General features: G+C 36.7%; 1 protein-coding gene across 3 annotated transcripts in view; it reads right to left on the bottom strand.

Annotated features, from left to right (window-relative positions):
• The window catches only part of ARHGEF12 (Rho guanine nucleotide exchange factor 12), a 151,921-nt gene that overhangs the window by 76,831 nt on the left and 51,139 nt on the right, over nucleotides 1-23,951 (bottom strand). For all 3 annotated transcript variants that reach the window (XM_040483331.1, XM_040483329.1, XM_040483330.1), the window contains exons 2-3: nucleotides 1,969-1,992; nucleotides 626-711 (exon numbers count right to left, since the gene is read on the bottom strand). In XM_040483331.1, the coding sequence (XP_040339265.1) occupies nucleotides 626-711; nucleotides 1,969-1,992 (110 nt within the window). The remainder of the gene's footprint in view (nucleotides 1-625; nucleotides 712-1,968; nucleotides 1,993-23,951) is intronic.

Genomic DNA, 23,951 nt, shown 5'->3' with positions numbered 1-23,951 from the left:
CCGTATTTTACAAAAGGAGTTCAATCTGTATGTATAAAATTAAGAATTTAATAATCAGAAGTCTACTAGCATGAAAACTTTAGGAAAGATCAACATTACTTAAGACTCTCTAAGCTCAGAATACTTGACTGAAGAAAAAGGGATCTCTATTCATTTGCTCACTCTAAAATCGTACCATCATTAATTTCTGAAGTTGGATTTTATCTAATAGTCCAATTTACCACAATCACACATGAATTTTTAAATAACTACAGAAATCTGTAGTTGTTACTGCTTTGATTTCATGAATTACCACTGTTCATACTTATGATTCATTTTAACACTAAGTCCTTGGTCTGCCTGGAATCTCTAATTATGATATAATAACTATTTCTCTTCTCATGATTATTTTTTTAAAAATCACACTCTACAATGATGCTTCCATAGTGGAATCCATAGTGTTGAGTGTTAAAAATGCATGCAACTCCTCCTGAATGCACAGGGTTTATATTACATCACTGAGGAGGAAGGAGAGTCCTGAACAGACCAAACAGTAACTCCTGGTGTTTCAGGTAGTTATACAGCTTAAGCTGTATCAGTCTGAACTTCATTACTCTCAATAGTCTTTGGAAAAATGGTGTTTTACCTGTGGGATCAAAATCATGCGATGCACTGCGCTCAACTTTCTGCTTCTTATCTGTTGGTGACTCTCGGTTCAAAATACTTCCATGCCTAAATTAAAGTAAAGCAATCAAATATTTACTACAAGCAAATCAACAGAATAAAAACTTAATTAAAAAATTGCTGATCAGTTTACCCTATACAGTCTCATAAATCTCTCTAACGTATGTTTTTCAAGAAGTTTTAAATTCAGTCTGTGCTATGTGTAATAAAGAGTCTATTTATTTGGTTATATAAAGTGCTTAAAAATAATAAAAGTAGTATTTAGCATTAAGTCTATTTTATTCTTAGAAATAACTTAAATTCTTTCAGTGGTTTTCACAAGTTACTATTATTTCCACCGAACAGGTAAGAAAACAGTGCCTGAAAATAATTAAACACATTCCTCGACCAGACTCTACATATACTATGATCAGGTTCAAAATCACTGTGTAAATATAGCATGGATGAGAAAAGTTAAAAAAAAAAAAAAAATCTTAGGCGAGCCTCACTATAGCTCTAGCTACACAAGTCAGGCAGGCCCAGTTGACACTAGAATCATTATTTTTCCTATGGCCTACCCAAGTACAGTGATCAAATAGTGGCTGGGCAGCAGATAAGACCCTCGCCGTAACACATACACTACCAATTAACTGAAATGTCAAGATCAGCATTGGTATCCTGGACCACACTGTCACTACAAATGACAAAAGTAGTATAATAGTTAGGAATGATATACTACCTACATTGTAAATAATATTCACAACAACCAGGATGAGAAAGAGATGTTGAAGAACAAGTACTGAGGAAAAGGCATTTAATCCCAGGGTATGAATACATATGGAGATATGGATGTGGGCATAGGCATATTTGAACATTCTGGATTTTTCCCTTTACTGGCTTAAAGTAATTAAGACTGATTCAGTTTGCCAAAGTTCATTAACTAAAGGCAGCTGTAGTTACCAAAGTGATAAAACACATCAAAAACTGGCAATCCATTCGCACTCCCCAAGCTACTCACAACTGAAAACAGTCACAATAGATTTTAAAATTAAATCTCTTCGTAGGGAGTGACCTTAACTATCAATTTGAACAAACTTTTAAAATGCTTACATTAAAAACATTGAAAATGTTATCAAAACAATGCTCTCTCCAGAAAAAATATGCAACACCTGTTATATTTTAAATTTGTAAAACATTTTGATATTTTAAACTACTTAATATAAAAAATCCACATATTCAAAAGCCACAAAAATCCACCATAATTTCGAAGGAATGCTTCTAATTAAGAGTTAACCTGAACATACGAAGGGCAACTGAACAACTTACCTTATAGGTTTTTTGAGGGGAAACCTGAAACAAAGGAAAGAAAAAAAAAAAAAGGGTTAAATGTAGTTATCTCACTGGTAAGACTGTTATTCAATTTATTCATTCTATTAAACCAGAATAAGAGATTTAAATCTTACACTAACTTTCCCAAAGCAAGATTCAACAAACAGGCAGACAAAAAAGCTAGATTCAATTTTTTTAATATCTTAACTCCTTTGTTAAATCTTTAAATTTCAGGTGCTAGGAGCTGTCACTAAAATCTAAATATTAAGTGCTCAGCACTATTCTAAACTGTTAACATGTACTATCTCATTTAATCCTTATATACTTATGTATACATGTACATATTATTATTATTATTTCCATTTTACAGGTTAAAAAGACTGAGGTAAAGAGAAATATCTTACCGTTAAAATATTCTACCTCGTTTCCCTGGCAGAGAAAGTTTCCTCCCTTCCGTCACCCCCTCCCCAACCCCCACAAGATATCTGGGTGCTGATTACTGCTCTGTTGATCTGCATCTACTACCCTTTGATCATAATCAAATCACAATTCTTGTTTATTTACGTTTGGCATTTATAACGGAAATCTAGAGAAAATACCATCGCAGGATTATCAGTTATTAAGAATATGTTCCAAAAGTAGAAAACAAAGGTTACATCTTTTCTTCTTGCAGTTCTAGAAGCTATAAAGAATACTGCTTTTCCTCCTGGTTGTCTTTTTTAAAGAAATATTATTGGGGCTTCCTGATAAGAATTTGATGTTACATATAAACACCAAGTCTCTAAGTGTTCCCAAATTTCTTCCCATTCTCCTTTTCAGGTCTGTCCTTTCAGAAATCACCTCAACCTATGGCATTTTATGTAAAGATTATTTAGCCTGCGTAATAAAAACAGGCTTTCTTAAGAATAGCCATAAAATGTTTCTTTAAAAAAGGTTATTAGTAAGGACAGTAAGAAAAAAAACAAAACAATGACATTCGAATGACTTTTGTCATGGAGATAGTTTAGTTAAAAAAAGAAAAAACCCTCTAACATAAAAGTTTAATTACAATTTTCTTTAACTCCTACATAAGCCAAAATTGATCCAAAGAAAAAGGCAAAGAATCTAAAAACTTCCGTGATAAGTGCATGTTAACTCACAACAAAGTCAGGGAAAAGGGGTTCTGGGGTAAAGAGCACATTGCTCTACTGAATGTACCAATTACAAACGATTATCAAACTTTTAGAAATAGTTCCTAAGAAGTCCATCCCTATTTGTTGGGGAAGTGGGGAGGTGGGAATGTTTTTTAATTCGGAAACAAATATAAAAGTTGGCAGGAAAGAATTCCCAGCTGAGTTTCTGCAAAGGATAATACCTGCAGTTAGCAACCTCAGCCACTCTTCCTGATAGCCATTACAGAAACTCCTACCCCAAAACAATGGCCGCTTGCGTCAGGGGCTGACTGCAACATCCAGGGAGATTCTGGTAAAGAATCCCGGAAGTTCCCAGACTACTGATTGAAAACCAGCTTCCTGAGCGGTTTTCTCTTACTAGGGAATGGAAGAGGAGGGGAAAGAAGATAAAAATGGAATGAAAAGATGAGCAAGGACTACTGTACAGGAAAATTTGCTTACCACAATCCACTTACTAAATTCTTAAAGCACAGATGAAGAACAAAAATTTTTAAATCACAATAATTTTTCTCTAATCACTAAATTGCAGTTAGCCCGACAGCAGGCTGATGAAACGGTTCCGCACAAAATCCTCTATTTTCAAGTCCTTGTCCATTCTGTAACCCAAGCATAAAACTGACAATCTCCTCTAGTTCGATATTTATGTAAAAGAGCTATAGTTGAATGAAGACATTATATTAATGTACTTAATCAAACTGTACCTGGCTTTTGAAAACACCATATTGATGACTTGGGCATTTAGCCAACAATGAACATGTTTGTGCTTATTTACATACGCGTGTATGTATTCTTCCAGATGTAAGACAAAGTCCAAGTACTAATATGAAGAACCATAATTTAAAAAGGAAACTGGGGTGCCTGGGTGGCTCAGGTGGTTAAGTTTCCGACTCTTGATTTCAGCTCAGGTCATGACTCAGTTCATGAGTTTGAGCCACACATCAGGCTCTGTGCTGACAGTGCAGAGCCTCCTTAGGATTCTCTTTCTCTCTCTCTCTCACTCTCTCTCTCTCCCTCCACCCCCACCCCCAATTGTGCATGTGCTCTCTTTCTCAAAACAAATAAATAAACTTAAAAAATAAATAAATAAAAAGGAAAGGGTTGTCAAAATTTGAGCCACTGGGATAAGGCAACTAGATGCCCTTACTTTTGATAACCTATACAGCAAGCACACTCATACATCACAAATCCTAACCAAGGGCCTCAAGCTTATAATTACATTGACTCACTTGACTTCAGGATGCCTTTCTTTCTTTTTTTTTTTTTTAACGTTTATTTATTTTTGAGAGAGAAAGAGAGAGACAGTCAGACAGAGCACAACTGGGGGACAGGCAGAGAGAGAGGGACATGCAGAATCCAAAGCAGGCTCCAGGCTCCAAGCTGTCAGCACAGAGCCCAAAGTGGGGCTGGAACCAATGGACCATGAGACCATGACCTGAGCTGAAGTCGGACACTTAACCTACTGAACCACCCAGGTGCCCCAGGATGCCAGGTTTTTTAAGTTTATTCATTTATTTTGAGAGAGAGAGCATGTGCAGGAGGGGCAGAGGGAGAAGGAGAGAGAGATAATCCCAAGCAGGCTCAGCACTGTCAGTGCGAGGAGCCCAATGCAGGGCTCAAACTCACGAACCTGTGAGATAATGACCTGAGCCAAGATCAAGAGAAGGATGGTTAACCGACTGGGTCACCCAAGTGTCCAGGATGCCTTTCTTACAAGTTCTGAGCTCTAATATTAAAGCCCCAGGTAGCAACACATAGAGGCCTCCCCAAAGTTTTTATTTTCACACTCCACCCATGTGTTGTTACAGTATAAAGGGAGTTATGATTTGATAATTACGTAAACCCTAACTAAATAAACATTTATTCTAGTAAAACTTCTAATTATAGCCAGGTTTAACTATACATATATACATACACATATTTAAGTATATAATATATATACACACATACATAATTTTCTAACTGGGATATTCCTTTAAGTTTATTAAACAGAATTTGTTGTAGATGAAAAAAGAATTGGAAAGGGCCGCCAAACTTTGTGTTTTCACATATTTGCTTATAATGAAGAGCCTATAAGAAGTCATTTTTCCTTGTTTGATTTTTGTGAGAAAAGAGCTAGCTTTGACACTGTTCCTATGAGAAATGTCCCAAAAGAAAAAATAGAGATTATCACACTCAAACCTTAATTCCTACCCTCTCTCTCCTTCAAGGTAGATATTTTTTTCTTGGGGTTAGTAATGATGAAGAATTTGGGACTCTGGATGGTTCTTAATAAGGGATGATTGAAATGAGGAGAATAAAGTTAAGGATATTTTACCTACATTGTTGGACTGTGGTCGAGTTTTCATTAGCAAACAATGTTAGCTACTAAATTTAGAATTCCAAAAAATTCCACTGTAAGATACATCCTGACTTTAGCAATGTTAAAATGCAGGGTGAAAAGCCTGTGTACCTTGGAATCCATGACACATAGCACTAGTTTATTGGAATTCATGCCAGTGAGGAGAGTTTCTAGACAAAGAACTCTGCAAAATAGGTTACAGCTAAGATAATTCTAAGGCTCAATCCTCATAAAATGATGGCAAATATCAAGGCAAAAAATACAGTGTTCCAATACAGTTATAGGCAATGAAAATCACGTGTGATCTCAAGGCCTCAGGAACAGGGATGTCTCAGAAAACAAAGAACAAGGTTCACATTCTAGTTTGAAAAGGCGCTTGCACTTGGGCAAGTTGCTTAACCTCTCTAACAATCATCTGTAAAATAATGATAATACTACTACCTACCTTACAAATTTGTGTTGAGGATTAGATTAGAAAATGAGGAACATTAAATGAGAAGCACTGCCTAGCACAGAATAACCACTTAATGATTATTAGCTATTAGTTAAAATGCAAATAAAATCTGAACTTTAGAGACATACCTACAAATTAAGTAGAGGAGAAAAATAAACTTAAAGACTAACACTATTCAAATAGGCTTTCAGTTCAGCAAAATCCACAGAAATGCAAAATCCAAAGCCAATGATGAAACCATAGGTTTAACGTGCCAAGCCATATTATATAAAATTAACGTCACTACTCAAGTTAACAAACTTCCCAGATGCTGCAGGGTAAAAGAAAAGATCAGGTTACAACCAAAACTTTTAATTTTCATGGCAAGTAGGGTCAGTGATTTTTTTTTTTAAGGCTGTGAAATTGTGCTGACCATACCTGTCACTTCTTAGCAAGAGAGTGCATTATTTCCACATCTCCTTTAAAATATCAAAATGATTAAGGCATCCCGTGTCCTGGATATAAATTAGGTTTTTTACTTCTCTGTTTCTACAAAATAATTTAAATAGCCTAAAGTACAACACTTAAATTTGAAATTACTCCAACGTGAATACGAACCAGCTAGCTCTACTATTACATCATTTTTCACAAAATAACAAACAAAACAGCTAAAAGGGCATCTGTACCCATAAGTACCCATAAGTATAGGGATTTAGAACATACTGCTGACTTTAGCTAAACTGTTAATTCGAGCTTTAGATCTCTGGACAGTCAGATTCATAGAACCAAAAGTAGTAATGACCACTACCACTCCTCCCCCTTCAAAAAAACACCAGTCGTAGGTCCTGTCACCAGCTACAATTTATAACTGGCCTGGCTGAAAGTCACTAAAAGAACTAAAAATTATGGAAAGAACAAAAAAATAAAAGTCTGAAAATGACCTACCATTGTACCTTTTTATTAGGATATAGATCCAAAGCATGAAAAGTTGTTAGCTGAGCTGGCAATAAAACATTAGTTACATCAGAAAGACTCAGACAGAAGCTACAGCTGACAGGATGACTCATGGAGAATTTTTCATGGTGTTATTAGTTTTAAACCTCTGGACCTTGCAATACAAAACCACAAAATGACAAGGACCAAGGAGCTCAGTTCTGGTGTAAAATCCAAAAACAATTCACTGAAATGTAATGTAAGATCTCAAGCTAACTTCTTAAATATGGTTTGGTATACGGTCACTGTTACTGAAGAACTTGAAACACATGACGACCCTCAGTAAGTGGCTCTTCTTTCCTGGACGTACTTTGACAAATCAAACAGTAAATTCTAAATTATCTTCATTGCCTCTGTCAGATATTGTAAGCTGGACACTGGTTGTTTCAGAACTGAGAAAAGTAGTTCACAATTAATGTAACAGCTTATTTATTACAGGCTCTCATTTACTCATTGATAATCTGGAATAGTATCACTTTTGCAAATATTTCCTGTAAGGTTTCTAAATAACTTTCCTCTGAAATCATGAGTAGCACCATTAACTTACAGAGTGTCTTTTTAGACTTCAAATTACTCACTTCAAAAAACAAAGAGAACTGCCAGAAAAAAGTATGAGAACCTCAAACTACTTAGTTATTTGCATCCCATTCAACATCAGTCAAACCATCAAATCGATGATTATATGGATCTGGACTTATATAAACAATAAACTGGACTCAACAGAATAATCTCATGATTTCTAAAATAATGACGATACATAATTTTCATTTGACAGTGATTAAAATCTCAATCTTGTTTCACGATTCCCGATTTCAGAATTTGGAGAAGTGGTTCAAGACAGCAGTGCCTGAAGATCCTAAACTCACCTCCTCCCATGGACACAAAATTCAACAGCTAAAATGGAAGAATTTCCTCCGAAAAAGTTCTGTGAAAACTAGATGAACAGTGCCTCTACAACAAAAGATAAAAGGGCCACACTGAGACAGGTAAGGGAGGCAGAGACAGACATGCTCTTGCCAAAATGCCACCCCAGGGGCAATGACCCACAATTGGAAGGGATCTCAAAAAATATGGAACTTTTTCCAGAAGGGTGAGGGGTTTGTGCCCCACATCAGGCACCCCAACCTGTGGGCCCTGCACCAGGAAGACAAGCCCTCAGAACTTTGTATCAACTAAGATTACATCCAGGAGAACCATAGAAATGTAGGTAATTAAAAAAAAAATTAAAACACTCTTAAAGGTCTTGCAGGCAGACTCACTCACCTTGAGACCTAGCACAAAAGCAGCAGTTTGAAAAGTTCCTAGACCACATGTAAAGGAGACCGAATTACTCATCTTAAAGCAACTTCCAGAGAAGAAGGCACCTGATGGTTCTCTCTCCAAGAACAGAGTGTTGGCAGGTGCCATTTTTGTGATCACATTCTATTGTGCTAAGGCTGGTACTGGCGGGCACCGTTTTTATAATCTCCCTCTAGCCTGCTAGTGGAGGTTGGTACCCCCTCTTCAGTGCCCAACCATGCCACAGCCAGGCAAACATCTCCTTCACCACCTCCAATGCCATAGCCATAGCTCCACCACAACCAGCAGGCATGTACAGAACACACAGGGGATGCCCTTTGAGAGCCTGGCTCTGGTGACCAAGGGGAATGCACTTCTGGGCCTCCGGGTCATCTCCTACAGAAGGCCACTCCATCAATACTAGGAGATGTAGCCGTTTTGCCTAATATATAGAAACGAACTCAGAAACTCAGGCAAAACAAGGAGACAGGAATGGGTTGCAAACAAAAGTACAAGACAAAAACTTCAGAAAAAGATCTTTATGAAACACAGATACGTAATCTACCTGATAAAGAGTTCAAAGTAATGGTCATAAAGATGGTCACGAAACTTGGGAGAAGAAAAGATGAACACAGTGAGAACATCAACAAAGAGAAAGAAAATAAAAGGAGGCACCAAAAAAAAAGTCACAGAGCTGAAGAATGCAAGAACTGAACTAAAAAATACACTGGAGGGGTTCAACAGCACCCTGGATGAAGCAGAAGAACAATCTGTGAGCTAGAACACAAAGCAACAGAACCCACCCAAACAGAGCAGCGAAGAAAAAGAAAAGCAAAAGAGAAAATGAAACTTTAGGAAATGAAGATACATGAAAGGACAGATGGGATACCATCAAGCATAATAACACCCCCACTATAGGAGTCCCAGAAGGAAAAGGGAGAGGCAAAGGAGCAGAAAACTTATTTGAAGAAATAATGGCTGAAAACTTCCTTAATCTGGGAAAGGAAACAGACATCCAGGTCCAAGAAGCCCAGAGTTCTAAACAAAACAAACCCAAAGAAATCCACACAAAGCAATATTACAATTAAAACAACAGAAGTTAAAGATAAAGAGCCGGGTGCATGGGTGGCTCTGTTGATCAAGCATCCGACTCTTGATTTCAGCTCAGGTCATGATCTCACAGTTGGAGATCAAGCCCCACAGCAGGCTCCACACTAGAGGGAGAGAGGCTCTCCCTCTCCCTTTGCCCTTCCCCCCCTTTTGTTCTTCTCTCTCAAAAACATAAACAAATAAAAATAAAGATAAAGAGAGAACCTTAAAAGCAGCAAGAGAGAAACAATTTGTTATGTACAAAGGAAACCGGTAAGGCTATCAGCAGAATTTTCAGCAGAAAATTTGCAGGCCAGAAGGGAATGACATGACATATTTAAAGTACTAAAAGAAAAAAACTTCCAACCAAGAAAACCCAACCTGGGGGGGTGGGGGAGTGGGAGGAGGATACTCTACCTGGCAAGGTTACCATTCAAAACAGAAGAACTAAGAATTTTTCAGATAAGCAAAAGCTAAAGGAGTTCATCACCACTAAACTGTCCTTACCAAAAAAAAAAAAAAAAACAAAAAAAAAAGTTAAAAGAATTCCTTTAAGGTGAAAAGCAATAACACTAATTAATGACAAGAAAACACATGAAAGTAAAAAATCTCACTGGGAAAGGTAATATATATAGTAAAGGTGGTGAATTAATCACTTATAAAGCTAGTATGAAGGCCAAAAGACAAAAGTAATAAAAATATCTATAACTACAATAATGAGTTAAGGGGCACCTAAAATAAAAACCTATGAAATATGACATCAAAAACAAAATGTGGGGGGGATAAAAATGTAGTTTTGGAATGTGTTCAAATTTAAGTTGCCATCAACTTAAAACAGACTATTATATAAATAAAGATGCTATTTGTGAACTTCACAGTAACCACAGAGCAAAAACTTATAGTAAATACACACAAAAAAATGAAGAAAAACCTGTACATAAACGAAAGAAGGTTATCAAACCACAGGGGAGAGAGAAAGAAGAGAGGAACAGAAAGGAACTACAAAGACAGCCAGAAAACAACTAACAAAATGGCAATAAGTACATACCTACCAATAATTACTTTATAAATGTAAATGGACTAAATTCTCCAACCAAAACGTACATTATAGTTGAATGGATTAAAAAAAAAGACTCATATACATGGTGCCTAAAAGAGACTAATTTCAGAAGTAACACAGAAACTGAAATTAAAGGTAGAGAAAAAGATAGTCCATGCAAGTATGAACTGAAAAGAAAGCTGATGTAGCTATGCTTTTACTAGACAAAATAAACTTTAAAACAAAGACTTTAATAAAAAGAAAGGCATTACATAATGATAAAGAGGGCAATCCAGCAAGAAGATATAACGTTTTTAAATAAATATGCACCCACCATAGGAGTACCATAATAAATAAATATTAATGGACCTAGAGGAATAAACTGATAACAATACAATAATAGTAGGCATCAAAAGATGAATCATCCACACAGAAAATCAATAAGAAAAAACTGAACTAAAACAACACATTAGACCAGATGTCCTTAACAGATATATATGGAACATTCTATCCAAAAGCAACAGAATACACATTCTTCTCAAGTGCACATGGAATATTTTCCAGGACAGATCACATGTTAAGCCACAAAACAAGTCTCAAAATTAAAGAAGACTGAAATCCTATCAAGCACCTAGTCTGACCACAATGGTATGTATGAAACTAGAAATCAATTTTAAGAAGAAAACTGGAAAAACCACAAAAATGTGGAAGTAAACAACATGCTACTGAACAATCGTGGGGATATCAGAGAAATCTAAGAAATAAAAAAAATGCCTAAACACAACTGAAAATTGGCACCTGGGTGCCTCCGCCGGTTAAGCGTCAGACTCCCAGTGTCGTCTCAGGTCATGATCTCGCAGTTCGTGGGTTCAAGCCCTGCATTGGGCTCTGTGCTGAAGGCACGGAGCCTGCTTGGGATATTCTCTCTCTCTCTCTCTCTCTCTCTCTCTCTCTCTCTCTCTGCCCCTCCCCTGTTCTCTCTCTCTCTCTCTCTCAAAAATAAATAAATATTAAAAATTAAAATTAAAAAAAAGACAACTGACATGCAGCAAAAACAGTTCGAAGAGGACAGTTCATAGCAATGCAGACACACTTCAAAATCAGAATATGTTTGGGGCGTCTGGGTGGCTCAGTCGTTTAAGCGTCCGACTTCAGCTCAGGTCACAATCTTATGGTCTGTGGGTTTGAGCCTCGCGTGAGGCTCTGTGCTGACAGCTCAGAGCCTGGAGCCTGCTTCGGATTCTGTGTCTCCCTCTCTCTCTGCCCCTCCCCTGCTCATGCATTCTCTGTCTCTCTCTGTCTCAAAAATAAATAAAAACATTTAAAAAAATAATTAAAAAAAAAAGAATCAGAATATGTTTGTGAGCATAATAAAAATAAGAGGAAAAAAAAAATGTCCTCTTAATCTAGGATAGGCATGTTTCCGAACAAGATTTTACATAAAATGCATTAAGATTGAATGTTCAAATTTTGTAAACTGAAGAGAGAACTGTGCAAAATTTGTTAGGACAAACTGCTTTGTGTAGATTTGCCAAAGGTCACAATAGTACTTCTGAAAAAGCAGAAAGTCTTAGCTTTTACCTTTTATATTGAGGTGTCATTGAGACAAACTCCACCATCAATGTGAACTGGAGAATGTTATGAAAATGTAAAATTAGAATATAAAATAATGTGTCAAATAACATATTGTCTAGTATATAAAAAAGTTCCACTCAAAATACAAATTCTTCTGTATCACTTTAAAGCACATATAGGACATATTTGCATTTGGCCATTTTTATTAAAGAAAAAGTCTGAAACATCCATAAAAACAGCAGTTTGTAGCAAGGAATACCAATTCAACAAAAAAGCAAATTATAACAGATTTCTCTTAAATTTTCCTAAACATTTCTTAGCAAGTGCCAACACAAGTATAATAGGAATCTTTTAGGAGAAGGAAAACCAGTCAGGATTTACACTGACACCCAAATCACAAGAGTATTTAGTCATGATCTCTGCTTACCTTCAGCTATTGTACTTGGTATGCACTCACTCCTTGACTACACAGAAAGCTAATTCATATCATATCTATACCACAAAGTTGAATAAACAAGGATTTACCCCCCAAAAGTCACAGCACAAGCAAACACAGGGAATGAGAAAAGTATAAACTTAGCACCCATATACTCTAAAAATGTGCACAATTTCTTTGAACCAAACCAACATAGACCTATTTCTTACAAAGAAAGAAAGACCTCAGATACTCTGCAGGAAGAATTCTAAGAGAATAAGGATTAAGGACGTTCCATGCTTTCTACTTATAATTGTTACAATTATTTAAGAAATGCATTATGAGTAAGCATTTTGATTACATATCATTACATTTATATGTCACACTTAGTTGGTGAAATATTTCCATAAATAAATAAAGCTTACAGGATATATGAATATAAGATATCAGTAAAGATAAGACTACTAAAAAAACTGATCATAGCCAACATCCTTACAATTAAATCTTCTATATAACACACATCCCACCTTCATAAAAATGTCTTATTTTCTTCTAAGGAAATTTTTTTTTTCATTAAAAACACTTTTACCAGCTATGCATACAATGAATGTTATAATGCAATTTTTGGTTTTTAACTAGAGACTTCTCTTCATAAATGCTTTCGTTCTGGCATCCAATATTACCAATTCTTCAATTCCCCTTGGCCATCCACTTAGTCTATCAAGAAACCACATTTTCTATGACAAATCTGAATACCCCAAACTTTCAAACCGGCACAAAGGAAAAAAGACCTCTGATTCTGAGAGGGAAAGGTGAGAAAATTAGTTATATGCAGGCTATCTCACATCTTCTTCTACAAGAGTTTTTCTTGGCCCAAAACTATGGAGTTAGAGTAGAGGGTATACAGTCTTATCAGTAACATGGCTTACCACAACACTGAATTTGGAAAGTTGGAGGGAAAGTGTGTTTGAAATATTTTGACATGGTTCTTACATCACTCCAGATCTGGGAATCATTTTTAATTCACTGACATTTAGTTCTATTTTCTTCTTTAGATACTAAAAATGTGACTTATCCTAACACACTTCCAACAGGTAAGACTACTGACATTAATTTCTAAATAGATCTATGTTACCAATAGTGTTTTTCTAACATTTTCAAGAGAACTCCTCTCTCTCAAGGGACTGAAGAATTAGACTGTTATCTTTCCAAAAGTGTAAAGTTTCTTAGAAAGCAATAGTTTTCTATTTTTCAACATGAAGAAATATCCTCTTTATCCCCAAAAAATATATGCACAAAAGTTTTAAGAATTAAAAAGACAAAATAGAAAATAAAAATCACCCGAGTTCAATACCCAGTACTTTTATGAATACTTCCCCCAACTTTACTAAAAATACAGACTTCTCTATTTGTATATAGTATAGCTACAGTGTAAAAGTTTCTTTTTGTAACAATTACAGCATATAGGACATACTGTTTGGTAGACTTTTTAACTAATGAAACATTGACATAATTTTACATCATTAAATATTTCACTACAGCACTGACTTTGAATTGTGCTGCACACAACCTTAAGGGTTCAAAAGACATCCCTCAGAGAGCACAAGTGGGTAGATGGGAGTGAGTTTTAGGTTCCCTGCACATCAGAGCTGCTTAGCTTTTATTTATTTTATATTCTGAGCTTCCAAGTAAGATAAAGATTTGAGAAAGAGATCTCTAAATAAATAATTCCTGATAGCTACAGAGTGCTTTGAGATAGGCTATTCAATTTAAGCAATTATCTTTTGTAAATATTTGGACTAGGCCCATTTTTTTTCAGTATAACAGGCATTGTTGTAACAAATAACCTTGTAACTCAAATTAGGCACTCCCTCTTGATTTCTTCCTTAGGATGAATTCATCTATAGTAAAGAATCCACATGGGAGTTTGGACTTGAAGAGGAGTTTGTGTGTGTGCCAGGTAAAGAGAAAAGAGAGGACACACTATTCCTTTAGCTCCATCCCGTGGACTCATGACTAACCCTTATGGAAAGACACAGTAGCAAGAAGCTAATAAAGGAGACATTTTGGGAACAGACCTTGTAAGACAAAGGGCCAGAAGTAACATTACATTGGTGTTCAAGTTGACAAAATTTTTCTAATAGATGAAGGAGATTCTTTCTGTTAAAAGTGAAAACAAAACAGAGGAACCATATAAAAGCCACAAATTGAATAACTACCAAAAAGCTGTATTTATATTTTCTAATTATAATACCAGAGTACATTTGAAAAACAAGTAAACATAGACGAGGAAGATGCATTACTTATGCAGTGTGGGAACTGCACAGAAGTGCATACAGAGATTATCAGTTCCCCTGCATTAAACGTGAAAGCAACCCCTAAACTGGGCACTACCACACTTGTTATAGGTTGAATTGTATCTCCCCACAAAGGTACATTGAAGGCGCACCTGGGTGGCTCAGTAGATTAAGTGTCCGACTTTGGCTCAGATCATCTCACAGTTCATGGGTTTGAGCCCTGTATCGGGCTCTGTGCTGACAGCTGAGCCTGGAGCCTGCTTTGGATTGTGTGTCTGTCTCCCTGTGTCTCTCTGCCCCTCCCCTGCTCACCTCTTGTCTCTCTCAAAAATGAATAAACTTTAAAAAATTATTAAAAAACCAAAACACTGAAGTCCTGATCCCTACTACCTGTGAATATATGACCTCATTTAGAAACAGGATCACTGCACATGCTTTGGGTGTCATATCTAAGAAGTCTTTGACTAACTTAAAGTCACAGAGATTTTCTCCTATATTTGCTTGTAGAAGTTTGAGAACTTTCCAGTTTACTTTCAGGTCTTTTGACATATTTTGCAATAATCTTGGTATAAGGTGTGAGGTATGGATAAAAATTTACTTTTTTTATACATGAATATCCCACTGTTCCAGCATCAGTTGTTGAAAAGACCATCCTTTCTCCACTAAATTGCCTTTGCACTTTTGTTAAAAATCAGTTGTCCCGGGGCGCCTGGGTGGCTCTGTCGGTTAAGCGGCCGACTTAGGCTCAGGTCATGATTTCGCGGTCCATGAGTTCGAGCCCCGCATCGGGCTTTGTGCTGACAGCTCAGAGCCTGGAGCCTGTTTCAGATTCTGTGTCTCCCTCTCTCTCTGACCCTCCCCTGTTCATGCTCTGTCTCTGTCTCAAAAATAAATAAACGCTAAAAGAAAATTAAAAAAAATAAAAACATAAAAATAAAAATAAAAATCAGTTGTCCGTATAGATGTAGGTCTATTTCTGGGATACCACTGAAGTGAAGTTCCCTTCTTATCACACATCAGGGGGTGTACAACTGGACTTGTCCCTTGTAATCATGTAATCATGTTAACCGTGATCATTTGGTCAAGGTAGGTTTTCCAGACTTCTCCCTGTAAAGTTACATTTTTGCACTTTTCATACTCTATTCTTTAAAAGCAGGTCACTAAATCCAACCAATACTAGGGGTTAGGAAGATTAAGCTCCATCTCCTGGATAAAGGAGAATGTACAGATGCTATTTGGAATTCTTCCGTAAGGAGTATTTCTGTTTTCTTATTTATGCAACCATTTATGTCAATACTGAACTCATGTATTATTTTATACTTGGAATTCTAATCCAATACATTACTTATTTTCCTGTTCAAACGGTTTCAACTTAAGCCATTCACAGGTATTTCAGGTCGGTACCTGTTTCCTTTTGACATGTCCCCAGCTTTTTTTTTTTAATGTTTGTTTTTGAAAGAGAGACAGAGACAAGGCGAGTGGGGAAGGAGCAGAGAGAGAGAGAGAGAGACAGAATCTCAAGCAGGCTCCAAGCTGTCAGCACAGCACCCAATGTGGGGCTCGAAGTCACGAACCATGAGATCATGACCTGAGCTGAACAGACTCAACTGAGTCATCTAAGCTCAGCCTTTTGTTTTTTGGAGTATTTCCTTGCTTCTGGCACTATAAGGTGCTCTAGACTCCTCTTTTATTTCCCCTAATCCAGCCTTGGAATCAACCATTTCTCCAATGAGCTATTTACTGGGGATTGGTAGTTAGAAACCAAGATCTGGGTTCTAGGTGTGCTTCCTGTTATCTCTATGCTTCCTCAGCAGACAGAACTAGAAAATCAAAACTTCCCTCAGTATCTATCCATCTTTATGTATATATTAAGCTAAACATGAGTTCATACTGATGTCTATAATTCTAATCCAGTACAAGGCTCATTGATCTTCCCTCCTTGCTTAACTCCCTTATGTGACAATGAGAAAATTAGCTTCCATCTACTCTGTACTCAGAGGATAAACTCCACTCGGTTATAATATATTGTTCATTTTATATGTTTATATATATGTGTGTAAATGTGTATACATATGTGTGTATATATACACACAACTGTGTGTATATCTGCACACATACACACATGTATGTATTTTACATGTTCATATATATGTATGCATATATAATACATAGTTATACCTTACATATGTTTGTATATTGGTAGACTTTTTAAAATCCCAAACCATATTTCATCTAAGTTGTTAAACTTATTGACATAAAAGTATTCATAATATTCCCTTATATCCTTTTTTTTTTTTTTTTTTTAGAGAGCAAGTGAGCATGCGAGAGGGGGAGAGAGTCTTAAGGAGGCTCCACACTCAGCACAGAGCCTGTTGAGGGGCTTGATTTCATGACTCTGGGATCATGACCTGAGCCAAAATCAAGAGTCACACACTCAACCGACTGAGCCACCCAGGCGCCCCCACTCCTTATTATCCTTTCAATATCTGTAGAATCTGTAGTGATGTCCCCTCTTTTATTCCTGAGAATGGTAATGTTTGTCTTCCCTCTTTTATTCCTCATCAGCCTGGCTAGAGGTTTAACAATTTTATTGATATTCTCAAAAGAAACAGCTTTTGCTTTCACTGATTTTCTCTACTGTTTTTCTGTTTCTACTTCATTGACTCCTACTCTGATCTTTATTATTTCTTTCCTTCTTACTTTGGCTTATTTTTCTTTTTGTTTTTAATTTACATCCAAATTAGTTAACATATAGTGTAATAATGATTTCAGGAATAGAATTTAGTGATTTATCACTTATATACAACACCCAGTGCTCTTCTCAACAAGTGCCCTCCCTAATGTGCTTCTGCTTACTTTGTTTTTAATTTTCTCTTCTTATTTTAGTTTCTTACAAAAGAAGTCAACTTTAGACTTTTCTTTTCTAATAGGTGTTTAATGCTTTTTAAAGTAATGGCTTAGTGGCATCCTGCAAATTCTGATAAATTGTAGGGTTTTTTTTTTTCATTTAGCAAAAAATAATTTCCTATTTCCCCCCTTTTTTTAAGCTTATTTATTTGAGAGAGAGCAAGCAAACAGAGGAGGAACAGAGAGAGAGGGAGAGAGTATCCCAAGAAGGCTCCATGCTGTCAGAGCAGAGCCCAATGCAGGGCTCAATCTCACAAATCATGAGATTGTGACCTGAACCAAAATCAAGAGTTGGATGCTTAATGGACTGAGCCACCCAGTTGCCCCCATTTCCCTTCTGATTTCTTCTTTGACCCATAGGTAATTTAAAAGTGTGTTGTTTACTTTCCAAATATTTGGGGATTTTCCAGAGATCTTTCTTTTATTGGTTTCTAATTTAATTCCACTGTGGTCAGAAAACATACTTTATAGGACTTGAATCCTTTTAATTTACTGAAACTTACTTTGTGGCCCATAATATGATCTTAGCAAATGTTCTGTGTGTACTTGCCCAAAAGGAAAAAAAAAAAAAAAAGTGTACTATGTCATTGGCTAGAATGTTCTATAAAATGCAATTTGATCAAATTGGTCAATGGTGTTAAGGAATCTATACCCTTGCTGATTTTCTGTCTACTTCTTTCAATTATTGAGGGATACTGAAATCACTGATAACAATTGTGGATTTGTCTATTTGTCCTTTAAGTTATATCAGTTTTTCTTTCATGAACTTTCAAGCTCTGTTATTAGGTGCATAAAAGTTTAGAATTGTTATCTCTTCTTTTTTACTTGATGCTTTTATTATTATGTAATGACTTTTTTTATCCCTAATATTTTTGCTCTGAAATTTACTTTATCTGATTTTTAAAAATTTTTTTTAATGTTTTTATTTATTTTTGAGACAGAGAGAGACAGAGTATGAGCAGGGGAGGGGCAGAGAGAGAGGGAGACACAGAATCCGAAGCAGGCTCCAGGCTCTGAGCTGTCAGCACAGAGCCTGACGCGGGGCTCAAACCCATGGACCGTGAGATCATGACCTGAGCCGAAGTCGGACTCTTAACCGACTGAGCCACCCAGGCGCCCCAACTTTATCTGATATTAATGTATCACTATAGCTTTCCTTTGATTAATATTAGCATGGCATATCTGCCTCCATCCTTTTAAACTGTATGTGTCTTGGGGCACCTCTGTGGCTCAGTCGGTTGAGCGTTTGGCTCTTGATTTCGGCTTCGGTCGTGATCCCAAAGTCGTGGGATGAAACCTCCTGTTGGGCTCCACACTGAGTGTGGAGCCTGCTTAAGATTCATTTTTTTTTTTCTCCCTCTCTCTCTCCCTCCCTCTCTCTGTCTCTCTCGGCGTCTGGGTGGCTCAGTCAATTAAGCATCTGACTTCGGCTCAGGTCCTGATCTCCTGGTTCGTGAGTTTGAGCCCTGTGTCTGGCTCTGTGCTGACAGCTCAGAGCCTGGAAGCTGCTTCCAATTCTGTCTCCCTGTCTCTCTCTCTCTCTGCCCCTCCCCTGTTCGTACTCTGTCTCTCTCTCTCAGGAAATGAATAAACATGAAAAAAAATTTAAAAAAATATTCTCTCTCTCTGCCTTCTCTTCCACTTGCATGCTGTCTCTCTGTCTCCTCTCTCTCTCTCTCTCTCTCTCTCTCTCTCTCAAAATAAAAAAAAATAAAAATAAACTATATGTAAGAGGGGAAAGTAGGTGATGGGCATTGAGGAGGGCACCTGTTGGGAAGAGCACTGGGTGTTGTATGGAAACCAATCTGACAAGAAACTGTATTTAATATAAAAAATAAACTATATGTGTCTTTATGTTTATTAAGGTGTGTTTCTAGTATGTTGTATATAGGTGGGCTTTGCAGTTTTATCCAATCTGATCACCTCTGCCTTTAATTGGGGTGTTTACACAATTTGCCTTTAATGTGATTATTGATATGTCTAGATTTAAGCCTATCCATCTTGCCATTTGCTTGTTTGTCTCATATGTTCTTTGTTTCCCCTTTTCATTTTTTTTTTTTTGCTTTCTTTTGGATTAAATTACCTTCTTCAATTGATTTTTGAAATAATGTTAATAATCTGTTAACTTGTCCCTCTCACTAGATCTTATATTATCTGAAGGTGAGGACAGTATTTTATCTGATTTTGTATTCTAATTAACTAGTTCATCACTGAGCTTATACTTGACAATTCAATGTATGTTTAATAAATGAATTCATTCATTCAAAACATGTTTATTTAGAATTATAGAGGATATAAGTGCTTCCCAATCCACACCACAGCCCTCCTTCTAACCCCAATTCTATTCAGTTATCTACCACTTTCCCCAGAATGACTCAAGGAAAGATGACCCCATTTGCAGCAACAGAGATGGGCCTTTTTGCACTGAATGGTAAATGCATTGCTGGGTAACTGGTTCAGAAAGAGACGATGAGAATAGAAACAAAGTTTACTAAAAACATCTGTGGAAGTATTTTCTTACTCTTAAGAAAGAACACGAAACTTCTTTTCCTCTCTCCCACTGGACAGGAATGAGGAAGAATGTAGCCTTGACTGCTACTTACTTAGCATTCATCCTTAAGAACTAGTTTAAGATGATGCTGACACTAATGGCAACAGTGGAGAATTAGAAAGAACCTGGGCTCTTGACACAGGTAAGCCATGAGATCAAAAATCCCTGAGCCCTGGGGCGCCTGGGTGGCTCAGTCGGTTGAGCGGCCGACTTCGGCTCAGGCCATGATCTCGCGGTTCCTGAGTTCGAGCCCCGCGTCGGGCTCTGTGCTGACAGCTCAGAGCCTGGAGCCTGTTTCGGATTCTGCGTCTCCCTCTCTCTGCCCCTTCTCTGCTCATGCTCTGTCTCTCAAAGATGAATAAACATTAAAAAAAAAAAAAATTAAAAAAAAATTTTTTTAAATCCCTGAGCCCTACCTCTAGACTTCTTTTTATGTGAGCCAGTAAATGTTCTTACTTCTTAGATTTCCTGTTAACGGGCCACCAAACACACACTAAGTTACACAAACAGCAATCTGTGCCATGCCCTGTTCTAGTCACGGGAGATTTACATCTATGAACAGATAGAGCCTCTGCTCTCAAGAAGCTTACATTCTACAGGAAGACAGACTAGACAAGCAAATAATTGTACCAAATTATTTCAGACAGTGGTAAGTGTTATGAGAAAAATAAAAGAGACGTGACTATGACTAAATGGGTTAATTCTGTTTACTCACAGAAGACTTCCAGGGCATGTGACCTGACACCTAATGAGGTGAAAGAGCCAGCGATGAGGAGACATGGGGCCAGAGAATTATAGGCACAGGAACAGTCGTACAAGGTTCACAAGGGAGAAGCAGCTGAGTGTATTTGAGAAATACAAAGTCCAGTGTGGCTTGAGCATAGAAGATGACCGAGAGTAGTAATGAGATGAGATTAACAGATACAGGGGACCAGATAATGTAAGAATGTGAGCCATGTCAACAAATCTAGATGTTATTCAAAGTACAATGGAAAATTAGAGGGTTTTAAGTCATGATCTGATTCATGTTTTAAAGGAGCACTCCGAAGAATGAATAAACCTTCATATGCCATAGACATGAACACCAAGAAAGTCTAATTCAGTCTTTGTTTACAGTAACAGTGTATTTTGCCCCAAACATCAAATACTTATGAAGCACCTAACATGTGAAGAACACCAAAGTTTATAATGTGACATGTTCTGTCATGTATGAATGACATGTTTGAATGTATGAATTCCCACCATGTATGAATTCCACATTATCTTAAAGTTAGACTTTATTAAAAAAAAAAAAGAATAAAATGAGCACAGGAGTGGTGGGCTGTTAAATTTTTGTCTATATAATGTCTGAAACTCATAGACGTAACTTTTTCTAATTTTAAGTGTAACATGACTGAGAGGCATCTGGTAAACTTAGAACTATAGTTCAGCCATTTAGTGTCTGCCCAGGCAAGTGTTTCGGTCCTGTTCTAACACAAGTATTTGGATTTTTCCAAGAGCTGATGTCAGGGCTTTTCAGAGAGACAGAACAGCATTTACAGGCCAGAGAAGGAAAAAGGGTTTCCCCAGCAGCTATGCTCAATGTGGCCTTTGTACTGTTCCACTGCTAACGGCAGGAAGACCCTGCTAGATAAAGCTATTTAGTTCCTGAAAAAAAATTCTACCCGGGGAGGGTGAAGGAGGATGAATGGCCAGACTCCCCATTAAGGGAACCCAGCTCGGTTTTCTATCAGTGCTCAAACCCAAATTTAAATGAGCTCATCATCAGAACAAATGTTTCTGAATTCTTATGAGGAAAAAAACATTCTACTGAACTTGTATTTAAAGAGGAGATGAACTGGCTGGAAATTGTAAGTCAGAGAGGTGAAGAATAACACAGTAAGCTGTTGCGTATTTCCTGGGGTTGGATTCCCTGAAAAATACTCACTTGGAAAGAAGGATTAGTTGAGGAACACTCCATACCTTCAAGTCCACACCTGGGAGTTAAAAATAACGCTAGACAAATTGCTCCAAATACGTGTCCTCCATTATTCAGAAGAATAACGATTAACAATTACAAGTATCATAATAATAGCTAAAACTTACCTGACTAGTTTCACTGGAGTTAACATATTTATATTACATATAATATATATGTATGTTATATATTATCTTGTATATATATATATATATAAATTCTAACAATAATTCTAAGAGATAAATACTATTTTCAGCCTCCTTTTGTAACAAAAAAAAATGTGAGGTTCAAAGAGGTTAAAGTAACTTATACCAGTTACATAATCAGTAGATGGAGCACCCTTGATTCAAACCCTCATGGTCTACAGTCCCTGTTCTCAACCTCTAGACCACTGCCTTCCCACAAAATACTATCTTCCCTTTGTATAGTTTTTTATAGTTGACCAAAAGTTTTCACATTTTCCCATTTCAGTGAGAATCAGAAAATTAGATGTGATAATAACTACAAAATATTTAGCTAGAAAGGTGTTCACACTCTATATAGTTTCAGGCAAAGATAAGCCAATATAAACTGGTTACAAAAGAACTCCCAATCCTAGGGAATCTGCGTGTCCAAATCCCAAAGCTCAGTGGAGAATTCAGTTAACATCTACTTGCCACGTAGGCAACTTGCCAGCTACGCATCATAAAGGAAACCTGTTTCCACCTGAATGTGTTTCTTCATGGCGACCATCTCACAAACCACCGGTTCCTTCAATAAATATGCATGAAATTCCAAGTAAAGATGAAAGATAATAAAAACAATTTTACTCCACCAGCCTTCCTCGACACTAAAAGCAAAAAGGGAAGGGGCAAAAAAATCCATCTTCTACGCAAGAAGGACATGATCATGACCTTAAACCGCTAACTTCTTAGAATATTAAATTCTGGATCTGTCCCAAAACAGTATTGGTAAACCTGAACGGGAAACTGATTTCCCTAAACATAAAGATCACAGATGTGAAATGAAGATCTAACTGTCCTTCTTTTAGGAAGTCAATATCCAGTTTGGGGATAAAACAAAGGAGAAGGGGACTCTGTAGAGACTCAGAACAACAGGAGGAAGTAAAATTAAGAAACAAAACCATGCCGACACATTCCTAGGTTTATGATACTGCTGGAGGTAAAGTGGAGATAATGAGGGAAAGACAGAGCACCTGCCATCAGAACACAACACAGAAAATCCTGTAACCAAGAACTTTGCTGTGAGCCACATAGGTCTTCTGAACACAGACAGAAAAGAACAGTAAGTAACAGAAAAAAGGAATAGTTAACAATAACAGCTAACATTTATTGTGCATATAGCATGTACCAGTAACTGTTGTAACTGTATTACTATATTAACTAATCCTCAGTAAATGCTATTATTATCCCTGTTTGACAGATGAAGAAACTAAGGCACAGAGGGATTAAGGAATTTGCCCAAAGTCAAATAGTAAGCAGAGAAGCTGAGACATGAACCCAGACCTTACAATTCTTGTTCTTAATCACTATGTAATCTTTTTACAGGAAAAAAGAATATTCAAAAATATACTAGAAAAAAATCCCCCAAATACAAAATAATTGAAATCTGAACAATACACCATACTCTAAAAACAGACACAAAATAATCAACACTAACACACACACTGCTAAAGTTATGAAAATATAAGATTTTTAAATAAAGAGTTATATGACAACAGCGTTTTTCACAGAACTAGAACAAAGAATCCTAAAATTTGTGTGGAACCACAAAAGACCCCAAACAGCCAAAGCAATCCTGAAAAAGAAAAGCAAAGCTGGAGGCATAATTCCAGACTTCAAGTTATATTACAAAGCTGCAGTCATCAAAACAGTATGGTACTGGCACAAAAACAGACACATAGATCAATGGAACAGAACAGAAAACCCGGAAATAA

This window comes from Herpailurus yagouaroundi, unplaced genomic scaffold (genome assembly GCF_014898765.1).
Source record: "Herpailurus yagouaroundi ecotype Mexico unplaced genomic scaffold, PumYag 161, whole genome shotgun sequence".
NCBI lineage: Eukaryota > Metazoa > Chordata > Mammalia > Carnivora > Felidae > Herpailurus > Herpailurus yagouaroundi.
The sequence above is the reverse complement of the archived record's forward strand: the minus strand, read 5'-3'. Positions and strand labels throughout refer to the sequence as shown.